General features: G+C 39.9%; 1 protein-coding gene across 27 annotated transcripts in view; it reads left to right on the top strand.

The window, feature by feature from the left end:
* The window catches only part of SUPT3H (SPT3 homolog, SAGA and STAGA complex component), a 340,265-nt gene that overhangs the window by 242,321 nt on the left and 71,540 nt on the right, over positions 1 to 26,404 (top strand). For all 27 annotated transcript variants that reach the window (XR_013537592.1, XM_020801522.3, XM_020801525.3 and 24 more), the window contains one exon: positions 12,302 to 12,377. Coding sequence is in view for 26 of the 27 variants with exons in the window: in XM_020801522.3 (XP_020657181.1) it covers positions 12,302 to 12,377 (76 nt within the window). In the remaining variant the exon portion in view is untranslated. The remainder of the gene's footprint in view (positions 1 to 12,301; positions 12,378 to 26,404) is intronic.

Genomic DNA, 26,404 nt, shown 5'->3' with positions numbered 1-26,404 from the left:
AAAGGTGAATGGATAACAACCAACAAATCAGAAGTACATAAAATGCACTCACAATATTTTGGCTATAATGAGAAATGAAACTCAGATCATTAAACTTTATCATCCATGGGGAAATAAATTGGAAAAGAAATCCAGAAAAGAGAAGAGCATCTTGTCTGTTAAACTTTAAATTATGGTTTGGATGGAAGACCATTACCTAGAGCTGCCCCATTCAAAGGTAGATTGGTTGTGGTACTCTCCCACCTTGATAGGTGAGGGGAAAAACAAGAAAAAGGAAGTAGCTGACATATGGTATAGAGCAGGGATTGCGAACCTTTTTGGTCCTGAGTGCCCAAACTGGGGGGAAAAAAACCAGTGGGTGGCGATGGAAGCAGAAGTGGAAGTGGCAGTGGAAGGAGGAATCCCAGGCACGGAGGAGCCTCCAGAGCCCACTCCAGATCTGCCTCCGGTCGCCAGCGCCAGCTGCTCCGGATCCTGGCCCGCCAGCTGTTGGGGCACTAGCACTGTGGCTGCAGGTTTGGCTGTGGGGGAGAGCAATCCGGTGACTTATGGCTGGTGTGCCCACAGAGAGGACTCTGCATGCCAATTGTGGCATGCATGCCATAGTTTGCCATCACTGGTATAGAGCAACATAGCCTAGGACCTTGATGCAATCCTGTTCTTCTTTGTAGTATTTATGAAATCACATATATGAGGTTGCTTTTGCACCTGCACTTGGAACTTTCTGGTACCTAAGGAAAGTGACAAAGCACACTCTCTCCACATGCATGCTCCCCACCTGCGCAGATCCCTCCATTCCCTTTTTCTCACTGCTGAGAGAACACCTGAGGACCTAGGTTCTTTACCTGTGGTCTGCAGTCCCCCCCCCCCAGGGGCGTGTGCGATGTCCTCACAGAGGTCTGCGAAGGCTTGAAGAAATGCAGTGATTCCCTTGCAGTTAAAGTAGAACGAAAGAAAGAAAAAATGATAGCAAGAAAGAAAAGGAAACGTAGAACAAAACCTTAATTTCTTTTGCTTGTTTGTGTAAAATTTTAATCTTCTAACCTATCACCTCCATTTAAAATAAACAAAAGTAAAAAATTGGTTATGAAAATAACTGTTTGATAGCAAATAACACAGTGAGAACATGCAAGTGAATGATGCTGAGTGGCTGAGAGACAGCACATGTTATTTCTTTTGTAGCAACATACTTGTGCAAGGGATGTGATGGCACTGTGGGCTAAACCGCAGAAGCCTGTGCTGCAGGGTCAGAAGACCAGTGGTTGTAAGATCGAATCCACACGACGGAGTGAGCTCCCGTTGCTTTGTCCCAGCTCTCGCCAACCTAGCGGTTCAAAAGCATGTATATGCGAGTAGGTAAATAGGTACCACCTCGGTGGGAAGGTAAAACGGCGTTCCCTAGTCGGGCTGGCCACGTGTCTTCGGACAAGCGCTTGCTCTATGGTTTAAAAAACAGGATGAGCACCGCCCCCTAGAGTTGGACATGACTGGACTAAAAATGTCAAGGGGAACCTTTACCTTTACCTTACTTGTGCAAAAAATTATTCTCTGCTCTCATTTATCCTAAAAAAAATATACAGACTGGTTGAAAAACATACAGTCAGAATTCAGAATACAAGTTTCAGCTATTAAGCCTAATATAACAAGGCTTGTAGGTGAAATGCAGCACCAGCCGTCTCATTAATTATAATTATAAGAATATAATAAGATCCCTTTTCGCCCACCCAATTTGTTTTTAATATGGTACAATTTTGTACAAATTATATTCATGTCATTTTCTAATTTTCATTTTTATATGTATAGGTGTGTCATATTAATGATTTTATGTCCTTGCAATTTCAGTTTCTCCAGCAAGAATTAAAAACAATTATTATTATTATTATTATTATTAAAAAATATCAGACATAGTCAATCAAAACGATAAAAGCATTGACTGGTGTTATATAACAGATACATGTTTTAATCAAAAACCTAAGTATCTGTTAAATATCGCCAGAGTATGTGTTCTGTTCCTAATATTGCTGGCTTTTGTAGCTCTGGTGGTGTTATTTCTGAGGTCTGCAACTGCTATGTTACATTTTGTGATATTGTTTCCAAATCCTCAATGATGATGGGGACCACTGAAGTGTGCTTCATCCACAAGCAGGATGTTTCGATAGCCAGATCTCTGTAATTTTGTTGGTTTTTCCATTTCTTTAGTTTCAACTCTGGCATCCCCTAGAATTGCAGTATGAATGATCCAGACATTTCTTCATTCTGTTACTGTGTCTGGTGTGTTATGTTAAATGTGTCTATCAGTCTGGATCCAGAAATCCCACAAGATCTTGACTTTGTCTTTTTCTGACACCTTCTCTACCTGATGTTTCCATGGGTTCTTGGAAGCTGGATAGGTTTTTTGTTTGTTTGTTTGTTTGTTTGTGTGCAGTTAATGTTGCCACTCTGTAGTGTCTAATTTTCTAATCTGTTTGTGCAATCTTTGGACATTTGCAGATGAGTTGTGACACAGTTCAATCTTTTTCTTGGCAAAGTTGACATTTTCAGTTAGCACTAATTCCATGGATCTTGGCTTCAGTTTCTTTCTTAATGGTCCCCAGTTTTAGCCATGCCCATATTAAATTATTTTCATGCTTTCCATTATCTTTTTTTTTTTTTTGGTCAGGTGTTGTCCCTGTAGTTGTTTATTTTTCCAGCTGTTTAATTTATTTTCAGATTGTTTCTTATATTGAGCCTTTGTTACTGTTGTTTTCAAAATATTCTCCATTTTCACCTCCTTAAGTAATTTTTCTCTACTTGTATTAATATAAACATTTATGCTTTTTCCCCTCCTTTCTTACCTACTGCATTTGCAGTAATCCACAGCCTCTACGGGGGACGTGGTGGCGCTGCAGGTTAAACCACAGAAGCCTCTGTGCTGCAGGGCTAAGCGCCCGTCGCTTGTTCCAGCTCCTGCCAACTTAGCAATTCGAAAGCATGTAAATGCAAGTAGATAAATAGGTACCACCATGGTGGGAAGGTAAACTGTGTTCCATGTCTAGTCGCGCTGGCCACGTGACCACAGAAACTGTCTTCAGACAAACGCTGGCTCTATGGCTTGGAAACGGGGATGAGCACTGCCCCCTAGAGTCGGACACGACTGGACTAACTGTCAAGGGGAACCTTTACCTTTACCTTACGGCCTCCAATTTTTCATGGTAAATATAATCTGTCCACATCACTTTTTTTGGATGTTGTGCTTGACGCATGTTCATTAGTTTCTGTGTTTTTCAGTCAAATTCATCTTACTCATTTTTTATTCTAGCTGGGTGTCTAATTACTGGGATGCCTATGTGTTTATGACTTTGTATTTCTACCATTTCATTTTGATTTTAAGATTTTTCACAGTCTTTTGATATATTCTCTTTCAGTCAGTTGTTTAACTTTTGTGTTCAGAATGTTATCTGCTTCTAATATTCCAAGGTATTTGTAATTTTCATCATTTCATAGTGATTTTATAATATTGCCAATTTTTAACTCTGTTCCATCTAGTTTTTGGATCTTGCCACATAGTATAGACAGAGTTGCACATTTGTGAACTCCAAATTTCATTTAGATATCTTCGCTAAATATTTGCACTGTGTTTAGCAGTGATTCTATTTCAGTGGAACATTTTGCATATAGTTTTAGGTCATCCATTTATAACAGATGATTGATTTTTCCTGCTTGTTCTGAAATGTGGCAGCCCAACCCAGTTTTATTTAAAATTATTGACATGGATATTAGTGAGATATTAAACAGCAGTGATGACAAAGAATCTCCTTGGAATATTCTTCTTTTGATGCGGACTTCCCCAGTTTCTTCACCATAGGTCATTAACACATTTTCCATGTTTTCCATGTTTTTTCTTGAGGAACCCCTGACTGTTTTTACTAATCTCCAAACTTTTTGGCAGGTGTTAATCCAACTGTGTGGCAGCGAGTCAAATGCTTTTTTATAGTCTATCCAGGCCATGTTAAGATTTGCTTTTTGTCTTTTTCCATTCTTTAATATAATTTTTTCAGTAAGCTGACCTTTCGTGCTTTTTGACTTTTTAAAGTTCTCTTTCTGTTCAGTTGGGTATAGGAAGTTTTCAATCAAGTACTTATTGTGGCGTTTGCCCTTGATGCTCCTGCTTGTCTTTCCCTCACAAAGGCTCACGTCACATTTTCTTCTCGCTGCCACCAGTGGTTTACCTCAATCCACAATATAAATGACGTTCGTCAGAACACTTGTCTTGTGAACAGAAACAGAACTTATTTATTGGATTGAAGCAGATTGAATAATAACAGACGTTCTTCAGATACACATTAAACATAATCAATTCATCAACAGTCCTCTCAGTACATGCTACTTTTCTCTTGCTATATCATTACCACCTTCTCTACCTATTCTCCTAACCAGCTCTATCTCTCTCAGTATCTGTTCCCTCTCTCTCTGACTAACCAGCCCTATCTGACTCCTCCTTCTCCCGCCAAGCCCTCTGTAGCTGCTGACTCCGCCTCTTCAGTCCTCTCATAGGTTCGTGCAAATCAGCTCATGAATATGAATAGCATGAGTAACGTGGGTGATCGCCACATTTATATATTGATTAGACATGGGAAACTTTATACAGTGGTACCCCATAAGACAATGTTAATTCGTTAATTTGTATCCTAAGACACTGGTCCCCAACCTTTTTAGCCCCGCAGACTGGCTGGGGAAGGCGGGGCACCCCTGCGCTCATGCACAAGCGTGAAGGCACTTGTGTGCATGCGTGAAGGGTGGTTCACTCACTGAGTGCACATTATTTTGAGACCAAATGCTTCGTGTTAAGAAAAAATATATATCCTGTTTGTTGTTGTACTATGTTATGGCTGAAATCTCATTGTAAGTCACAGTTAGAATAGGCCCATGAACCAGTGGAGATTTGGTGAGTCAACTCCAAATGTTCAGCTGATTCAATGAGCTTACTGTAGTTGTGACCTACTATTGCATCTCTGCCTAAAATATTAAATAAGTGGTGAGTGTTTGAGATTTTTAGTTTGAGATAAACACAAATAGTATTTTTATTATTTTTATGTAGTATCTCCCATGCACATGATTCTATAAAAAGTGCAAGAGGACAAAAGTACAGAAGTAAAAAATTCCTATTTAAAAAACTTGCATTGCAAAAAGTGACACAAGGAAGACAACAGAAGAAGCTAAGGGAAGCAAACGCTGAACTGAACAGGGAAGATATGCTGCTTGGTCAATGAATAAGTCTTAGATTCTGTTCAGGTTGGCACATTGTCTGAGATGGGGTAGGTGGAAGGCTTTACCTTGGTTAGCACCTTGGTGGCAGCAAAGCGTAGGAACCTTTGGCTTGGTTTGGTTTTGTCAAGGCTTCTCGCTGGCATGACACCTGAAGACTCTTTTTAAAATTAAAATTAACTATATTAGAAACTTGGAGTAAGTATCTTGTTATGAAATTTGACCAAATTAAGTTACATTGGTGAGTCAGACTGTGGGCTATATTTCAGCATAAATACTGATAAATGCTTCCCCTCTTACTGCATATACTTATCAAAATTGCTTCTGTGTAAAGTTCAAAATGGGTAAAGTGATAGTTCTAAAATAACTTGTGTTGAAACAAGCTGTACACTGAGATGGGGGTTTTATCTTCTGAAAGTAATTGATATGTATATTGAAGAAAACAAAAGCCAGTGATCTCACCTGAGTTACTGCTTCAGTTTGAGTTTCTTCCTGGAAACCTTTAGACATCTTGACAAAAATGTATCTTCTAATGTGTTGTTTTAAAACAGCATATTACTTAAGCAAATATTTAAATATTAAATTAGGTTTTCTGTATGCTTGATGTGAATATAGTTCTGCCTCCCTGCCAAGTATGTCAAAACCCCAAGACTACTTTCATTTGCCAGGGTAAATGTTTATTTTGTTTTCCCACATAATGTGCTCTTTAAAGTGTCACCAACATACCAAATCTGATTGCTTTTTAATAGAGACATGGTGGTGGTTGGTGGAGATTTTTTGCTTTCATTAGGAAACAGGATAAATTAACAGTAAAGCTCATGCTAATGAATCTACACACAGTTGAAGGTCTTTGCACTCCTTTTCCTCTTCCATCCCATTGGACTCTCCTCTGCTTCCCAGGATAAACATTTATCAGAACCATTGTGTTGTTATACAAGTCTGGAATTGTGCTTTTTAAATAACATATTTAGAATATTATGAAACAGTATGTTGATCACAAGGACTAAAAAGAGATTTTGCTCGCTCTTGGTATTCTTCCATATTTATGAATACTCCTTCCAGAATTGTAACTTCTTTGTGTATCATAGGCCGTTTCAGATATGTTATTTGTGAGTGACGTAGGATAATTACATACATAGTTGAATGCAATGAGGTTTTTTGTGGGTTTTACTTTGCATCATCCTTCAGTATCTTTTTGCAGCAAACCCTCAAAATTAGTGTTTTGCAACTTCATGCATAGCAACCATATTCTATAATATGCGGCTTCATTCCTCTCCCTCGCTTGCTTTTTTAATTTAAAATATTTTTATCCAGCCTTTCTCCTTAAAAAGAACTCAAGGCGGTTTACATCACTAAAAGACAACATTTAAAGCTAAAAACAGTGTATACAAGTTTTAATAAGGTGGTAATAAATAAAATAAAATAAAATAAAATAAATAAATAAATAAATAAATAAATAAATAAATAAATAAATAAATAAATAAATAAATAAATAAATAAATAATGTTGACTTTTAATAATACTTAGCATGGAATTGGCCTTCTTCACTGCCAACGCACACTGGGTAGACACTGTCATCGAGCTGTCCACCAGCACACCAAGATCTCTTTCCTGATCTGTCAGACAGCTCAGAACCCATTAGCTGATATATAAAGTTTTGATATTTTTTGCCCGAATGTGTATTACTTTACATTTAATTATATTGAAATGCATTTGCCATTTTGCTGCCCATTATCTCACTTTGGAGAGATCATTCTGGAGCTCTTCACAATCCCTTCTGGTCTTCACCACCGAGAAAAGTTCCATGTCATCTGCAAACTTGGTCACCTCACTGCTTATCCTTGTCTTCAGGTCATTTATGAACAGGTTGAAAAGCACAGGTCCCAGGACAGATCCCTGGGGCACACTGCTTATCACCTCTCTCCATTGTGAAAATTGCCCATTGACAATTACTCTCTGTTTCATGGTTCCTACCAATTCTCAGTCCACAAGAGGACCTGCCCTATTGTCCACTGACTGTGGAGTTTTCTCAGCAGCTTTTGCTGAGGGACCATGTCAGATGCCTTCTGAAAATCCAGATAAACAATATTTACTTGCCCTCATCCACATGCCTGTTGACCGTTTCAAAGAATTCCAAAATGTTTGTGAGGCAAGACTTTCCCTCAGCAAGGCTTGTTCTTCCATGTGTTTTGAGATTTTATCTTGGATGAGGCTTTCCACCATTTTCCCTGAACAGATGTTAGGCTAACCAGCATGTAATTTCCCGGGTCCACCCTCCTTCCCTTTTTAAAGATTGGCGTGACATGTGCTATCCTCCAGTCCTCTGGCACTGTGGCTATTCTAAGAATAATTGTATATTTTAGTTAAAAGATCAGCAACTTCATTCCTCAGTTCCTTAATAACCCCTGGGTGGATGCCATCTGTGTCCAGTGACATGCTGATCTTCAATTTATCAATTAGGTCTAAAACATCCTCTCTTTTAACCTGTATCTGATTTAATTCATTGGTCTGATTTAATTCATTAGTCACTCCAATAAAGATGTTTTCTGGTTGCCATCTTTAAGAGCAAACAACCCATTCCTGTCGCAGACCAAAGAGCAGGCTAAATACCCATGTAGTCAATCTCCTAAAGAACCAGACTGGTTCCATTTTGAAATCTGTTCCCTGAGAGCCCCTTTGGTAGCTTGGTTTGTCCGGATGAGAGCTAAAAACAGAAGATTTGGAACAGATGTTGCTAATACACTAACTTAAGTACTGTATTTTTCTGTGTATAAGACATTCCTTTTTCCTAAAATCGTTAGACCAAAAATTGAGGGTTGTCTTGTACACAGAAGTAAGCCAAGGAGAGAAGAAAACGGCCCATGCCTTGCCTCTGCAAACAGGCTGCCTCCAATCAGGAGGCTTAGCTTCCTACAGTCGGGAGACTTAGCTTCCTCCAATCACAAACCTTATGGAACTGATGTCAGCTAATGGTAACCAAACCAATTGGAACACACCTTGTTGGAGGTGGAGCATGTAAGCCCTGCTTAGAAGGGTTCTGAGCCCAGAGGCTGAATAAAATTAAAGTATATGTAAATATTACCTAATTTCTAAATAAAAATATGTTGTTTTATGTTTAGAATACTGATTTCTTAATTTTGGGTTAGAAAAGTGGGGGGGGTATCCATGGGTTGTCTTATACACAGAAAAATACAGTAGTTGTGTTGGCTACTCCTCAAAATTTGTTCAGCAACCTTATCCTTTTGCTTCTCTAAAAAAAGATCTCTGAGACAGTAGGAGCTAGAAATACAAAAGTTTGAACAGATACTACAGATCTTAAATAACTGGACTGATTAAATTATTTGCCTCAAATACTCATTTGGGGCCACTACTTTTTTAAATAACTGATCATAGACATTTGCTGAACTCTTCCATTAAGCTGGTATAAACTGAATGAGTAACTAGAATAGAGAAGAGAACAAGAATGAGGCCTGTGCAAAAGTAAGAATTTGAAGGGGAAGATTGGAGAGGGCCTGGAATGAGGATGGAAGTCATGGGCTCTTTAATCTGTGCAAAGTCAAGTCAGTTCGCTTTTAAAAAATAAATTTGGCCATATGTAAGCTATGTTTCATGCATCTGCTGTATGAAACACACATACTGATAGCAGCGTGCCTATAGTAATCATATATGTTAGGTAAATTATGGGTCTTTTGAAATCAGATTTCTTGAGTTTGAATAAAACCATAGAAGGTAGGATCTTGTTTGTTTGCCGGATTCAGTAATTATTTGAACATCTTATAGAATAGTGATTCTTAAACTTTGATTTTTCAGATATTGTGGATCAGTTTCCAGAATCACTGATAATTAGCAATGATAGCTGATACTTCTGGGAGTTGAAGTCTGAAACATCTGTGAGCCCCATAGCTGTAGAATATAATAGGACCTGGTTTGAAATATGGAGGGAAGGGAATTTGATCAGGTTACCCCTGAGGAGAAAGCAAAAATACCAGATCATTGCAAGCTTTACTATTTGTACCTCACCTGATTGAGTAAACTACTGCCAAGCTGGTTGGGTTTCTTCCTGGTTATCCAAAGAGACAAAATTCTGTTTTTAGCTTTTAATACTGTGTTTTTAATTTTGTAAACCACTTTGGATTCCTTTTATTAATAAATAAATGAATAAATTCCACTTAGGATCGTAAAGGGAAAAGGAAAGAAGAGTTTCTGGGATTATCCAGCCTTTTCTTATGTCTACCAAATGTAGGATAAAATCTCAACCTTTCAAGGCTGAGATCTTATCCTGCATTTGATATACAGGAGGTTTTCCCGTTAGGTGAGAAGATTCAAGACACTGTGCCTGTATGACTCAACTGCATGACATCAAAGACCACTACTTCTTACATACTCATTCAAAATAATGGATTGGACAAAAAGAACAGTCTGCTTTATAATGTAAGGTTAAGTAAGATAACAAAGAATTGCCTGTGTATCTGTTCTTTACTACCAAATCTTCAGTTTTAGCACAACATCCATCAATGTGCCATTAAAAAAAAAAATTCTGTTAGCTTCAGTTTAAGACTCAAAGTGTGTCTAATCTTTGAGATGGCTTCTGCCCTTCTGCCCCTTTCCCTTTCTTTTCCACTTTAGTTTAAAGTGGGCTTAAAGCAGAGCAAGTTAGTTAAATTGTATAATGAAAGTGCTGAGATAAGTCTTAAGACTTCTAGGATTTGCAATGGAATTTTTCAGCTCAGTAATATTTAATTACTTTATAGTAGCTTTTTTCATTTTTCATTTTATTAAAAACAGATCTTCCCTCAACTTGGGAACTCTTGTGAGCTGCAAATGGCCTTCAAGGCCTTTGTTTGGCAATCTTATTGTGCAGAAAGTTATGGGGCCTTGAGAGGGAGTTCCTTGCAGTTGCCCTGGCTTGTGTATTTTCTCACTCTTAGCACCCATCACCATTAGAATTTGGTTTTCCTGCTCAGTTCCTTATGTTCACCATAAACACCAAAATAATTAACTGAAATATAAGAAGAAGAATCTACTGTGGAGGTAATGGTCAGTCATGGCTTCTCATCCATATTTGTTCCTGTGTCTCCCTTTAGTATGTTACAGTAAGGATGTGATCAAGAAAGAAGGGATGATAATGGAGCTTTTTTATTTTCTATAACCCGTCAAAAGGTTCTTCATGCAGCTCATCTCACATCAGTTTGAATGGGTGACTTGAGCTGATGAATGATGTCAGCAAACTCCGATTCACACTCACTTTGATATCTACAGTAAAGAAATCTTCAGAAGTTGTAAATGATTTTAAATTATGGTGTTGCAAGCCAATGGCTTCTTATTAAACATTGTTGTCAAAAAGTGTGGGAGAGATGCATAGCTTTATTCCAAAATGTATAATAGGTGGTTGTTCAATCTGGCTATGGTGACACATCCTGTCTAGATTGCTGTAATGTGCTCTAAATGGGGCTGCCTTTGGAAAGTGTCTGGAAACTTCAATAGGTCCAAAGCAATGCAAGATTGTTAACTGAGCTTGGTTAGAGGGATCACATAAGCCCAATGTTGCAGCAGCTCCACTGGTTTTAACCTATAAAACCCTAAACAGCTTGAGTTTAAACTATCTCAAGGACATCTCCTTTTATGAGCCTGTCTGGGTGTTAAGATCATCATCAGAGGTGTTTTTCTTGGTCAATTCCATCACTTTCACAAGTATGTTTGGTGAGGATGTGGGAGAAGACCTTCCCTGTATCTGTACCCAGACTGTGGAACTCCCACCCACAGGAGGCCAGGCTGGCTCCATCTTTGCTGGCCTTCTGCGAGCAGATGAAGACCTTTCTCTTCAGACAGGCTTTCCCTTAATATCTGGTGGGTGCTCTGAGAGGAGTTTTTAAATGGAGTGTTCTGCCTTATTGCTTTGCATCTGTTTTTAGCATTGATTTTGTTTACCATTTTTAGTGTGGTATTCTATTCTTTTAAAATATTTTTATATTTACTGTTTTTAACTTTTAACTATTGTCTTTTAATGATGTGAGCTGCTTTCAGCCCTTTTTAAGGAGAAAGACGGGATAAAATATTTTAAATAAATAAATATCTTCTAAATACTGAATTAAACAATATTTGTTCTTTTGTTTTTCACTAAAGAACTGAACGTATCAAGAATAGATTTCTGGTGGAATGCAAGTATTTTTTAATCCTCGATCTGGCTGTAATTTTCATTGTCCTATACTGAAGTAATGATCTATGTAATCTACGTTTTTTTAAAAAAATATAAACTTATATTACAAATGCCAGCTTGTAATTATTGCATCATTTAGTACGGTCTAAAGAAAGCATGCAAAGTATTTTTCCTGTGTATCATGCTCTATAATTCATTAATTAAATTGCTCAATATGAATGATAATCCCGCTAAGCAAACAGACACAGTGCCACCCTTCTTCAGCTAAAACAGTTGGCACAGTGTCTTACAGGGCATTAAATAAACTGTATCAAAATGTGATTGAAGGCATTTTCCTCCTGTGATAGGTCAAATCCTCTGAAAGGCCCTTTGTGTTACTTTGGAAGGAATATTCACCTACATTAAAGTAATTTCCATTGCTGTTTATGGCACCATGTTTATGGGATAATAGACCACTGTTTTCCTGTTGTTATTTTGTTAAAAAATCGGCTACAATCAAACCTGCATTCCTGTATTAGACAGTTTATTCTGAAGCTAGTTCGGGATATAGGGTACCATATCAGTAGTAGTAGACAGTAATAGACATATAGTAATAGACATAGAAAAGCAGTGATTCATTCAAAATTGGTACACCATTCACTTCATGGGAGTACTGTATAGGAATCTATAGAGAAACGGAAGATACATATGGTGTGGTTATTTTTTAAAAAATTCTGTCCTTCCCGATTGCTCAGGAAACAAACAGAAAACAACAACTGTGTAATGAGAATTACAGTATGTAGGTTACAGTAATATTAAGGTGGCTATGCTAAAATATGTGGCTTCACTTTTTTTGTTATTATATAGATACAGATATATAGATCTATCCAATAAGCAATTGTTGTTTATCTTGTTTTTCAGAGGGCAGAAAGGCAAGCACGAATGATGGACTCAACACAATATGCAGAATTCTGTGAAAGTCGTCAACTAAGCTTTGGTAATTGTTATGTCATGATAATTACACAATATCTGTTTATAATTTTAGATATCCCATTCACCTGAAAGTATAACATCTTGTGATTGCAAAGAGATCAGGCATGGAGCATCCCATACACACCCTGGTCTCCACATCTGCTAGACAAGAGAGGAAAATATCCTGTACCTTTCCCTCATGTCATGGCAGTGTCATAGAAAGAATGAAGAAAGTTCACTGGAAAGCAACTTTTCCTGTGCCTGCAGGATGGTCTCTTTGACGGCTGGGGCGAAATAGGCCAGAGTTGAGCTATAGGCAGTCATTGAGTGGGATCCAAGGGTTGAGGACTAAGAGCAAGGACTCACAGGTTGGATCAGGGGCCAGACCAGGTTTGGATCTTTTGCAGCCCAGGAAAACTTTGGCCTCCACTTCTTTAAAGATTATAGAACTACTGGTAGAGTCATACTGGAGTTCAGGAGCCCTTTGTTGTCCTGTGAATGTTCCAGATTGTAGTCTCCCTAGCTATTGGGCAATATCTTTTCACATTTCTACTTTCATGATTTTATCTCAGGAGTATTCTTTCTCCTCCTTTTACTACTACGACAAAACTGTCTCTCCTTTTCAACTAAACCTAAGGAATCTGTGAAGATTCTCAGTCATCCAGGTGAGGTTATCTGGAAGTTGAGTCATGGCAACTGGACTTCTTTCTTATTAGGTTGAAATGTTTCACTACTCATCCAGGTAGCTAACCTAATAAGAAAGAAGTCCAGTTGTCAATGCTCAACTTCCAGATAAACCTAAGGAAGCTCTTTCAGTTATCAATGGCAATAATGTATTGGATATGGAAAAATAAATTGAAGCTTAAATCAAACTAGGCAAAGACATTTCTGCTCAGTGAAAAGGAGATCATCTTCATAGGCATCCTGCAGTCTCGAGAAACTATGGTAACATGCTCTGTATAGAGGACTTCGACGCTGGAGTGTCCTCTCCAGAGCACGAAGCCTGGGTAAAATAATACGGAGGATAGGCTGTTAACCAAGCAGCAAATCACTCCTCTCCACATCACTAAGATAGTCCAGTGGAAAGGCAAGAACCAATGCAATTGGTTCCTGCGACGGCAAAGGAGTTGCCAGAACGACACGAACTGCCTCCAGGACTCCGGCTCCGGATTTTGCCTCAGGGTTAACTCCTGAAGCCTTTTCCATCAGTGGACATAGCCACAAGGCAGTGGAGGTTTGAAATCGGAGTTTTCCTTCTCCTAAATAGGCTGCCTTCCCAGGCTGACGAGCCCCACCTACCCGGCCTGCTTCCTAATTGTGCGGAGATTAGAACACAGGCCTCCAGCTGCCAGACCTTGTCTTCCAAGAGGACCACCAACTAACACTTAGAGCATTTTTACCCAGGGACCTCACTGGCAGGAAAACGAACATGCCCCAGGTGTTACAAGTGGAACAGATCCTGCACTCTCCATCTCGACTGATTGGACAGTGAATTTAAAAAAGAGAGGAAGTCTGATCCTACCCCTAAAACTTTCCTCCCCCCCCCCCGGTGTATGCAATATTATTTGGCATTCCTATTTACCAGATTAGAGTTAAAAAATAGAATCAGAGAATTTCACACGCTATTAGGTGTGCAGTTCTGCTCACACTCATTTAAAGCCCAAACCCCACCTACCCAGGGCTGCTCCCTTGCCACATGGGTGATGACGGCACCTCCTCCTTCTCCTCACGGCATGGGGGCTCACATGTATAAAAGGAGATCAGGGAATAGGAATAGATCGTGTTCTGGATGGGGGTTAAAGTCCTCCAAAGGTTCATAATTGGGATGTGTTCCTCAATTTACCCCTGATCCTGGATGCCCAGACGCATCAGAATGTTATGAATGCATTTGCACAACCAAGCTTTATGTGCCCAACTACCCTTTTCTTGAGATATTTGATGTAGCTACAATATCTCAGTTATATTCCTTTTCCAAATACTGTGACTTGTTCTGTGTTGGGCTGCCTTTGCAAAGAGTTCAGAAAATTCTACTGCGCCAAACTTTTGTACACAATTGTCTGGCTCCATTTATAGAGGGAGCATGTGACTCCTTTGGTATGACAGCTTTACTCACAACCAGTCTATTTTCAAACATAATTCAAGTGCTAGTGATGGCCTTTAAATCCTCATAGGACTTGAATCCAGCGTCTCTGAAAGACTGTATTCTCCTATGCAGGCCTGCCCAGATTTCAGTGCCTGTGTCAGAAGCTGTTGTTACCTTCACCCTTTGTCTTAGAGGAGGACATGAAAGACAACTTCCTAGATGACCATTTGCAGTCTAGGGATCTAGGTCTTGAGGAACTCTAGGATGCTTCCCTCTCCATGGTCCTTCTGCCATCAGGCAAAGTCTGTTTTATTTCAACAGTCAGGCTCTATAACTGCAAAAGAGGCTTTTCATCTGTGGGTATTTTTTCTTCTCTTTCCCCCCCTTAATGTTTGGTGTTTTGTTAGCTTTTAAAAGCTTTTCCTCCCTTAATCTGTTTTGTTCTAGTTTTTTAAATATTTGTTTTATTGCAAGCTACCCAGCATCTCCATTATTGAGAAACATATGGTGTACAAATTGAATGAGTGAGTGTGAGTGAGTGAGTGAGTGAAAGAAAGAAAGAAAGAAAGAAAGAAAGAAAGAAAGAAAGAAAGAATGAATGAATGAATGAATGAATGAATGAATGAATGAATGAATCCATTCCAAGCTTATCCCACAGTCCTCTGGAAGCTAGGCATGTTGAAGTAGGCATGGTAGGCAGGGGCAAGGGTGTATACTACCAGTTCCCAGGCAGGCATTATTTCCATGGCTTTCTCAGTCATTGTACTTTTTGCATGGATTCTTTTGAAATCATGGTGCACATGATATTTCTCATGGTTCTGGTTCAATCTCCATTACCTGTATAATCTGACAAAACCTGACCTTGGTGCCAGGTTTCATCTAGGAGACACAGAAAACAGGATATACCTTAAGGCATAAGAAAGGTCTAGCCTGATTTGCTGGATGGTTATGAAGGTCCCTTATAGCAGTGGTTGAGTTTGGCCATACTATGGAGGAGAGAGCTATTGCAGAGGCACCTGTACACTTCTTGGTACTGCCTACAGTAATTTTCCTATAAATGTACCTTATCTTAGCAGTAAGAAGCTTTGCTAGGTGGAGCCTGGGAACCTTTTATTATTCAGATAATGATGTTATGTGGTTTTCAGTTATATTAAGTAGAAAGATGTGTGGTGAACTTGCAGGAAGAGTGCAGTCCCAATTCCATGTTTCACTTCTGCATAATTAAAACAATATCTGGATAGCTCCCTTGCTAGTGGTAGTACCAAAAGCAACAAAGAAGTAACTTCTTATTTTGTATTTTTTTAAAATATTCAGATTTCTTTTTAATAGATAATTTTCCGCCTGCAGATTAAGGGAGTAGCTGTGGGGTGTACCACTCCTCCCAGCATTGCCATGTCAGATTTGGAACAGAATTCAATTAATACCTTAGTTTTAATTCTTTTTTGGTGGTTTGGCAGTCTTCGGGCATAACATTGATGATATCTTCATTTTGCTCAGGGTTAGGTCTAAGGTAAATTATTTTTGTGAATGGCTTAACACAATTGATAAGAATATTAAGTTTACCTGGAAATGGGATAGTAATTGCATCTCATATTTGGCAGATATTTGCTCCTCAAATTAATAGATTATTTGTATGTCAATTTAAAAAGGAGACAGATTGTAATACTTTCCTGCATGACAAATCATTTCATTCCTGGCACGTGAGAAGGAATTTGCCTTTTGGACAAATCCTTAGAATTAAAAGAAATTCTACAGAGGTGAAAGTATTTTTTCCGAAGAAAAGTATAAGATGGTAGCAGACTTCAAGAGTAGAGGCTATCTTTAAAAAAAAAAATAGTGGAAAGTGTCAGAAATAGAGCAATGGCAGTGGATAGGAAAATGCTATTGAGAGGTAAAGAAGAGATCACCCAAGATAGATTGGTCTATACTTTCAACTTTACTTCCCTGGTTAGTCAACTAAGGCAGGGGTGGTCAACAGCCGGTCCATGGGCTTGCCGGAACTCAGCCACGGATACAGATCTCCGCCCCCCACACGCTCGCGCAGTAGGGATGTCGCGCCCACAGTGGGCATGTCATGCTTGCGCAGGGAGTGTTGCACCCGTGGTGGGCATGTCACGTTCACGTATGTGTCGCGGTGGGCGTGTCGCACTCACATGTATGTGCTCAAGTGTGACACACAGTCGCGCAGGGGTGCCCCCTGCACATGGAACTCGCTCCCCCCCCCCAACCGGTCTGCAGCCCCGAAAAGGTTGGGGGCCACTGAACTAAGGAGAATTGTTCTTAGAAATTGGCACCTCTTAAGGAATATTCCATATTGCAAGGAAATGCTTACATGTAGGTGCAGTGATTTGCACTTATCCCTTTTAAATTTCATTCTTCCCACTGCTCCAGCCTATCTAGACCATTCTGAATTTTATTTCTGTCTTCCAGGGTATTAGCTATTCCACCCAATTTTGTGTCATCTGCAGGTGTGATTCCTTGTATCCCCTGATCCAGGTCATTAATAAAAATATTGAGTAGCATTGGGCCCATGACTGAGCCCTGGAGTACCTAACTTGTTACCTCATCCCAGTTTGAGAAGGAGCTATTAATCATCATCCTCTGATCACAGTTCTGTAGGCAGCCTGTGTATCCACCTGACAGTTGCTCTATCCAGCCCATGCTTAGTTGACTTGCTAATCATGAGGCACTTTGTCAAAAGCTTTGCTGAAGTCAAGTTACACTACGTCTATAGCATTCATGAATTGAGCCAATAAAAAATGAGATCAGATTAGTGTGGCAGGACTTGTTCTTGACAAATCAGTGTTGACTTCTAGTTATTACTGCATTGTTTTCTAGGTGCTTGCATAATTATACCACTTAGTAATCTGTTCCAGAATTTTCCCTGGGATTGGTGTCAGGCTGATTGGCCTGTAGTTCCCAGTTTCTTCCTTTTTGCCCTTTTTGTAGATAGGGACAACATTAGCCCCCCTCCAGTCATCTGGCACCTCACCCATTTCCCATGATTTCAAGAAAATAATGGATAGTGGTTCTCAGAGCTCTTCAGCCAGCTGCTTCAATCCTCTTGGATGAAGTTCATCCAACCCTGGAGATTTGAACCCGTTCAAGGTAATAAGGTATTCCTTGACTATTTGTTTATCAATCTCCAGCTGCAATCTTGTCCCCTCCACCTCCTCTTCATAATTCACTGAGGGTTATAGTCTGTCCCTTGGGAAATGACTGAGCTAAAATAGGAATTGAGCAATTCTGTCTTTTTTTGGGGGGGGGGTCTTCTGTTATCATTTTTTCATCTCTGTTGAGTAGCCTGCTTTCACATATAGATCCCTCCTTCCCACAGGCCATTCCTTTGCGTTTAGCTTGACAGCCAAGCCTACCAGTTCAAGAGGCTTCCATTCAGCCTCTCCACTATGCCTCGAGTATTTGCCAAATGCATGATCCTGGTGGCAACCTACTGTAGGCTTCAATATATCCAAGTCTTTCTGTATATCAACGAGTGGTTTATAGTCACTCACACCCACTCCGAATCCCAGCGTCACATTGGCACCACACTGACTTCCCCAAGATCTCAGTCTTGTGGTAAACTCAGTAAAGTCTTTCTTAAAGCCGACAAGGCGCATCCAAGACATCGGTGCATCTCTAGATTCCTGGAAAGCCAGAGTGTTTCTCCCAGAAGAGAAATGCCTGAAGGTTGTCTCTCTACTCCATACCTTCATCCCATATGCCAGGGTTGAAGCTCTCACAGACCATTGTATCCTGGGGATGATGGCCTCCATTATGTCCATTGTTCCTCATATCTCTCTGAAAATGTGGTCTCTGTAGGCACAATTCTTGGATCTGTCCGACCCAAAATCCAATTAATCTCTCCACCATTCTCACGTTTACTCCCAAACTGGCTGCCCAGCTTTCCCATCAGGACAATTTGGCAATCAGCAGGCCCTTCAAGCAGCCGTGATCTCACCTTCAAATCAACTCCGATGCAAGCCTGAAAGGCTAGGGAACCCACTGTGGAACCCTCCAGGTGCATGTGGAGGGTTCCATATCAATGAGCTGGGCTCCTGGTGACAATCACGTGCACAAAGCATTTCAGAACCACATCCAAGTCAAGGCGGTACAGATTGCCATGGACAATATCACAGCAATATATTACATCAACGGAGGGACTCACTCCCCGAACTTTACCTAGCAGTAGACCTGTGGGAGTTTTGTCTGGCTCATCATGTACTTCTCACAGCAGTGCATGTGGCAGGTCAGGGCAACAGCTTGGCGGACTTTTGCAAAGAGAATCAGGCACATGAGTGGGAGTTCAACCCATGTGTTTTTCGATCTATCTGTGCCCAATGGAGGATGCCCAAAGTCAACCTGTTTGCCTCATGGGTGAATCAGAAGTGCTGTTACTACCACTCCCAAGCAGGGGTCAGGAAAGGCTCTCAAGGTGATGCATTTGTCAAGCACTGGCCTCAGAATCTACTCTATTTGTTCCCACCATTTCCTCTCCTTCGAAAAGTTATTATCAAGCTGCATCAAGACAAGGCCAACACCATTCTGGTGGCATGTTGGTGGCCCCGCCAGCCAGGGTTCCCAGCCATACAGCATCTCGTGTCCGAAGACCGCCATCTTCTACACCTTCCTTGTCTTCTCACTCAGAACCAAGCACAATTCCTACACCAAGATCTCTCAGCGGTTCATCTAATGGCATGGAAGATTCACCGGCCTTACTAAGTATCTTTCAGCAGGCCAGGAAACCTATTGATAATTATTGCTGAACAACTGTCTTAGAAAATGGAACATTCTCTTATTTTCCAGGAATTTTCAACTATTTGATCCTCAAGACACTGTCCACAAAAGTTTGCCTAGTGAGGCCTGCTGTACAAGCTGAGTGTAGGGCTCTCTCTATATATATTCTAGGGCTCTTCTTTTAGGGAGAAATGCTCAGTCTCTCTGAGTGTTATTCTCTGTAATGTAGTGGTGAACAAAAGTGTAGTATTTTCATAGCAGTGGTGCCACTTCTTATGATATCTGTCTTCCTTCATGCACCCAATCTCAATGTATTTTGTGTCTACTAGAGGTGGGCACATGTATTTTTGGACTACAACTCCTGTAATTGTGAGAATTGTAGTCCAGAAGCACAACGATACACATTTCTAGTGTCTGCAAAGGCAAGACCTGGGGAATAAAAAGGTTTTGGCAGGTTTCATGGAGAAACTGCTGATGTATGATATCAGTTTGCTATCTCAGCTAAAACTGTTTTACAAGTTTTAAAGAAACTAGGTAGAAACAGTGGTTGAAATTACAAAGGGCTTACTGTTCAGCCTTACTGTTCAACCTGGATCCCCCTTAGGTTTCTAAGCAAGGGAAGAAAAAGTGAGATCATGGGTAATAGGAAAGAGTTGTAACTTCAGGTTGTGCTGCAGCTCAAGGCTTATGGGAACAGGTTGGTGCAGTACAACCATAAAATTTACAAAACGAAGTGGGGAAAAGGATGAATTAGACAGGAAGTTAGGTCAACCATATGCGACTTGACCCCAGACGTGAAGGAACAGCAGGGGGATGAATATACCTCTGAGTAACAATATGTGCCTCATTACTAAGGACTGAGAAGGTTCAGTTGTGAGTGATAAGTTCCTAATCATTAATCATCCATTCATGTTAGCTAATGTTAACAAATGTCACTTAATTTCTATTTCTACCAAACATGTTTTCTGAATTAAAATCTGTAGCTTCCTTCCACAGGGCTTATTTTAAATTACAGAAATCATTAGTGCATGCTGCCATTATGCCAAATGACATAATGAAAACATTAAGGTCCTACCATCACTGAAAAACAGCACACATCATTGTATTTGTCAGACACAATTACAGTTCATTCTCAATGAATAGTCTTCGTCATATTTCAACAGATCACTCCAGAAGCAGTTATACAGACCTTAAAGGGTTAAAAGTCAAAAAGAGAGCACAGTAAAAGCCTGTAAAAAGCATGACCAAGTTGCACATGACACAGTAATAAATGGAAGAACAGTGGCATCTTAAAATAAAAGGCACTTATCTTGTTTTCTGTAACAAGTATTTGATTTGGAGGAATGACTAATTAATTCACAGATCACAATGTGAAAAATAAATGACGCATCCACAGTTGTGTCTTCTGTAAATGTCAAACAGTAGGGAAATTTGATTTGCTGGTGGGGTTTCTGCTATTTCAGTGCACTTTTTTGTGAGCTGCATTTAGAGCATTTCATGACATCTGCAAATGGTTATGCTGAGGAATCTTCAGATTAAATTTGTTTTAGTATCTGAAAGGCTTGAAATAAAATCACATTTTGCACGTAGTAATTATAATCAAAGCTACAGCAATGTAAATCTTCGGCATGCTAAACGATATTTCGGGCAGCTCTTCAACTGGAGAAGAGGTTTTTAAATGAAGGCATAACAATATCCTGAGACTGTTGGTCAGTAGCAGACATCAGTCACTCTGAGGCAGAGTGAGGCAAATCCAGACGGCCTTTGGCAGGGAGGAGGGTTGTTCCCTTGAACTCCCCTGCTTGTCTTCTGTGTTGGAAGATGGAGTGGTTTACACAACCTGCCTTGGGCTCCACAATCTAGCTGTTGTCTTCACTGTGGTGGAAGGTGATATCCCATGATTGTGGTGAAGGAAGAGTCAGCTGCTGGTCCAATGAACTTTTGTACATGGGTTAGAGAGGGACCGCAGTCTTGTCCTTTGCTTCATGTCATGAAATGACTTGGATTACCTAATCCCACAAGCACAGGCGAGGCTGGGAGGTCTTTTCTGGGCTAGGTTATATATCTGGAAGGGAGAGACTCCTCTTAGTTGTGGCATTCTAACTATAGAGCAGCAGTTCTTAATAAGGGGTGTGAAAAAGCATTTCTACTGGTGCAAGTTGTAACAGTTGTTTTTTTTAACTTCTAGATTCATAATATAAAATTTAAAGCTCTCTATAAATTTGACTTGACTGTACTATGTACTCATGGTTGATGTGAATATGTACGTACTGGCAAAGACTGACCAGATGCTACAATGATATGATCCCCACTATTGCCCACCCTACTTTTGTCACTGCATGTGCACTTCCCAGTACTGTACCACCGGAAATTGCTTGAAATATGAACTTCATCATGCACAAATGTTAACGAAGCAGGCCAACGCACAAATAAACACTAATTTTCTTTGTTTTCAGTAAGAATAGTAATTGATTTTTGTGTTGTCATGTTGCAAGATGTTTTCAAACTGCAATCTCAAACTGTCTAAATTGTTAGAATATTTCAACAATTAGCATAGTGGTGAAGCTGCAGGACATGCATTTGACATCTTGAAGTCTAAGAAGGCATGATTTGAGACCAGTGGTACTATCACAACATTTGACTTTGTGACACTCCAGAAGCCTTTATTAGAAGCTTCTTATCAGGTGGCATGTCTGTGCTAGGAAAAAAAAACTGAGGAATTGTTAAAAGCATGTGTTTGGAAATTGTGAAAATTGTATTAGGTTCTGAAGCACATTTAAAAAGTTGAGCAGACTCCATTATCAAATGATGTGATACAATCATGCATTCAAGATATTAGCATATTTTATTGCAAGTAGTATAAGATATTAAAGCCAGTCCTCTGAAAGTGAGTACTGTACTGTATTCAATTGAACGAGTCAGCCGATGTTAATAATTGCAGTCAGCTATTAGTATTTGTATTTGTAACCCAGACAATGTAGTTGCTGACCTTGAGCCAGACATCCTGGAGAGCGAAGTCAAGTGGGCCTTAGAAAGCCTGGCTAACAACAAGGCCAGTGGAGGTGATGGCATTCCAGTTGAACTATTTAAAATCTTGAAAGATGATGCTGTTAAGGTGCTACATTCAATATGCCAGCAAGTTTGGAAAACTCAACAGTGGCCAGAGGATTGGAAAAGATCAGTCTACATCCCAATCCCAAAGAAAGGCAGTGCCAAAGAATGCTCCAACTACCGTACAATTGCACTCATTTCGCACGCTAGCAAGGTTATGCTCAAAATCCTACAAGGTAGGCTTCAGCAGTATGTGGACCGAGAACTCCCAGAAGTACAAGCTGGATTCCGAAGAGGCAGAGGAACTCGAGACCAAATTGCTAACTTGCGCTGGATTATGGAGAAAGCCAGAGAGTTCCAGAAAAATATCTACTTCTGCTTCATTGACTATGCGAAAGCCTTTGACTGTGTGGACCACAGCAAACTATGGCAAGTTCTTAAAGAAATGGGAGTGCCTGACCACTTTATCTGTCTCCTGAGAAACCTATATGTGGGACAGGAAGCAACAGTTAGAACTGGTCATGGAACAACTGAGTGGTTCAAAATTGGGAAAGGAGTACGGCAAGGCTGTATATTGTCCCCCAGCTTATTTAACTTATATGCAGAATACATCATGCGGAAGGCTGGACTGGAAGAAACCCAAGCCGGAATTAAGATTGCCGGAAGAAATATCAACAACCTCCGATATGCAGATGATACCACTCTGATGGCAGAAAGTGAGGAGGAATTAAAGAACCTTGTAATGAGAGTGAAAGAGGAGAGTGCAAAAAACGGTCTGAAACTCAACATCAAAAAAACTAAGATCATGGCCACTGGTCCCATCACCTCCCGGGAAATAGAAGGGGAAGATATGGAGGCAGTGTCAAATTTCATCTTCCTGGGCTCCATGATCACTGCAGATGGAGACAGCAGCCCTGAAATTAAAAGGCGCCTTCTTCTTGGGAGGAAAGCGATGACAAATCTGGACAGCATCTTGAAAAGCAGAGACATCACCTTGCCAACAAAAGTCCGAATAGTCAAAGCTATGGTTTTTCCTGTCGTGATGTATGGAAGTGAGAGCTGGACCATAAAGAAAGCAGACCGCCGAAGAATTGATGCCTTTGAATTGTGGTGCTGGAGGAGGCTCTTGAGAATCCCCTGGACTGCAAGGAGAACAAACCTATCAGTTCTAAAGGAAATCAACCCTGAGTGCTCACTGGAAGGACAGATCCTGAAGCTGAGGCTGCAGTACTTTGGCCATCTAATGAGAAGAAAAGACTCCCTGGAAAAGACCCTGATGTTGGGAAAGTGTGATGGCAAGAGGAGAAGGGGACGACCGAGGATGAGATGGCTGGACAGTGTCTGCGAAGCAACCAACATGAACCTGACACAACTCAGGGAGACAGTAGAAGACAGGAGGGCCTGGCGTGCTCTGGTCCATGGGGTCACGAAGAGTCGGACACGACTAAACGACTAAACACACACACACATTAGTATTTGTGTGATACATAAAGGAAAAGGAAATTTTGGAGGAATTGAAAACGGTAATTTTGCAAACGGTCCCTTGCTTGATGAAATCATTTTTGAAAATGAGAAAATCACAATTTTGCCTGAACATGTAGTGCATTTGCAACAATCGAGTGCATCTTTTCATGGATATTTTTCCACTGGAGATATTGGCAAAGAGCAGAGATGGATACTGGATCCATTTTTTTTTTACTTTAATTCTATAGACAACAGTCATTTAACAAAAAACAATCTTATTTAAATATGGGCAAATGCACGTATTCAAATGGAATTAGAAAAACTGGACTTGGAGCAATTCTGGTGTGCTCAGTTCAAACCATTTCCACAACTGGCGAAGGCAGCATTGCAGACACTTACCATTTACTACCACCTATATGTGTGAAATGGGATTGTCATCACTTTTGTATATAAAGACAAAAATCAGAAATCACTTAAATGCAAGTGATGACTTATACATACCTCTTTCAAAACAGGATCCCCACTTGCTAATTATTATGAGTAAACAACAAACTGGCCACTAAAAATTGAGACATTATTTTAATTTAATGTCAGTACTTATATATGTGTCTGTTTTTCATTAAATAATTTATTTTTCAATAAATGTAATTTTCTAACAAATATATTGGTACACATTTTTCAAGGGAGTGAGAGAATGTATTTTGGGATTCAGTGGGGTGCCAACCACTAAAAAGGTTAAGAACCTCTGCTATAGTGTATCTCCCGATGGAGATATGATTGGTGTTCACAATAGAGTTGTTCAATTGCCAACTCAAAATCATTGTTGCTTTCCCAGGCATTTCTGTCTTAATGTATCTACTGCTTTTCTTTCTTTTTATTATGATGGTGCATTGAGGGGGGCATTGTTTATATTTGTGCAACACCACAGTATTAATAAAGATGAAAGGCAGCTTTAAAATCATTTACTCAAAAAACTCAAAACGAAAGCAAAAGTGATAATTCAGTATAATAATCAGATTTATTGGCTGAAACCTTGTACGCTGGCTGCATAAGGCTAATGATGTCGGCAACCAAGGCAATTTTTCAGAAACACAACAACAACAACAACAACAACAACAACAACAACAACAACAACAACAACAACAACAACTCCTCACACACCAAAGATCCTGTGGTCCCATTTGGTCATGGGGAAGCCACTGAAGGCTGCTGAATGGGAGAGGGGTGAGGGGAGTCTTTCATTTTGAAAATTGCCACTACCCATATGACTTTACCAGGGGCAGCAATTTTAGGAAATGAAAACTTCCCCCTTATCTTGTGGCCCCCAGCAACTTCATGATGAAAAGAATTTCACAGAAGCATTTGAACTTTCAAGGGGGATCAGAAATTTTTATTTCTGAAAAATTGCCGTTGTTGATGACATCATCAGCCTTACATGGCATGGTTGTATAAACAAGATTTTAGCCATAGTCTTCTAACTGGGAAGTATCATATAGAATTTGTATAAAGAAGGAGAAAGTGTGGTCAAGCTCACATGAACTTGGTCAAACATCAACAACTCATTAGTGCTATGCTAGTTCATGAGTTTCTTACTTGCTTTTGTTTTCCAAGTCATGAAAGCTACATTGCCTTTGAGGACCATGTTGCTTGTGCTTGAACTGAAAAGTAGAGCTTATCAAAATGCTATGTAATGCCCTTGAGTGAATGTGAATGTAAATGCCCTCTTCTGTGATTACAATGTCAGATTTTCTGGCGTTCTAAAAATATTTAAGTGACACAAGTGGTATAGTATAAATATCTCTTACTTTGGCGGACATTACATTTTACATCTTTTGTCTTTTTTTAAGTGTTAGGTTATATTTTGGTCCATGCTTGCAAAATGTGAAGGGTACCTAATGATTTCCTGATGGCTCTGGACAGGTTTACTAAAGATTTGTGCTGGTAGACTCCTAATTCTCTTGCAGGAGGCACCTAATGTGCCCTTGGGGTACTTGATGTTCCTATGAAGTCAGTGTGCAGTATTTGTAGAGATTTGGGCTGCTGCACCCTAAATATTCTGAAGGTACCTATCTCTCTCCATTTCTTGCTATTCTCTCTCTGCACTTAGAATGATACTGAAGGTTTAAAATCAGTATCTGAAGTTAATAATGAATTGAACAAACAGAAGTGTTATCTAGACATTACAAAGATACTAGTTGTTGGGCTTTCTGATGATCTCGGCAATAAGAGATTTATGGCCAGAGAATGAGGTACCCTCGTCTTCAAATTTTTTGCTCTGATATGCATCTCAGCTCAGTCCACATACCAACTTTTCCTCTTGGGATAAATGAATGCCATTGTAGTAGTATCAGAGGGTACTCTTGGAACTGATGCTACTTTTAGATCCTCAGGTGTTGTTGGTAGCTGCTATGAATGCTTCTTCCTCATTCTACTCTATATGCCAGCTTGGACTTCCCTGATAACCACAGACCTGGCCTTGGGAATTCATGCATTAATTACTTGCACGGGAGACTACTTTAACTTGCACTTTGTGGGACAGAACATTCTGGAAACCAGAACTGGTTCAAAATGAAGCAACCAGATTGTTAGCCAAGGGTAGTACTACACATTAAGGGAAATGGAAATTCCCTTGCTGTGAAGTTGCACCGGGATATCTGGGTTTCCCTGGGTCTGTTTGTATTAAGTGGCCACACAGAGAAAAAGAAAGGAAGCCTTGTTTG

The sequence above is a fragment of the Pogona vitticeps genome, chromosome 1, assembly GCF_051106095.1.
Source record: "Pogona vitticeps strain Pit_001003342236 chromosome 1, PviZW2.1, whole genome shotgun sequence".
NCBI lineage: Eukaryota > Metazoa > Chordata > Lepidosauria > Squamata > Agamidae > Pogona > Pogona vitticeps.
The sequence above is the reverse complement of the archived record's forward strand: the minus strand, read 5'-3'. Positions and strand labels throughout refer to the sequence as shown.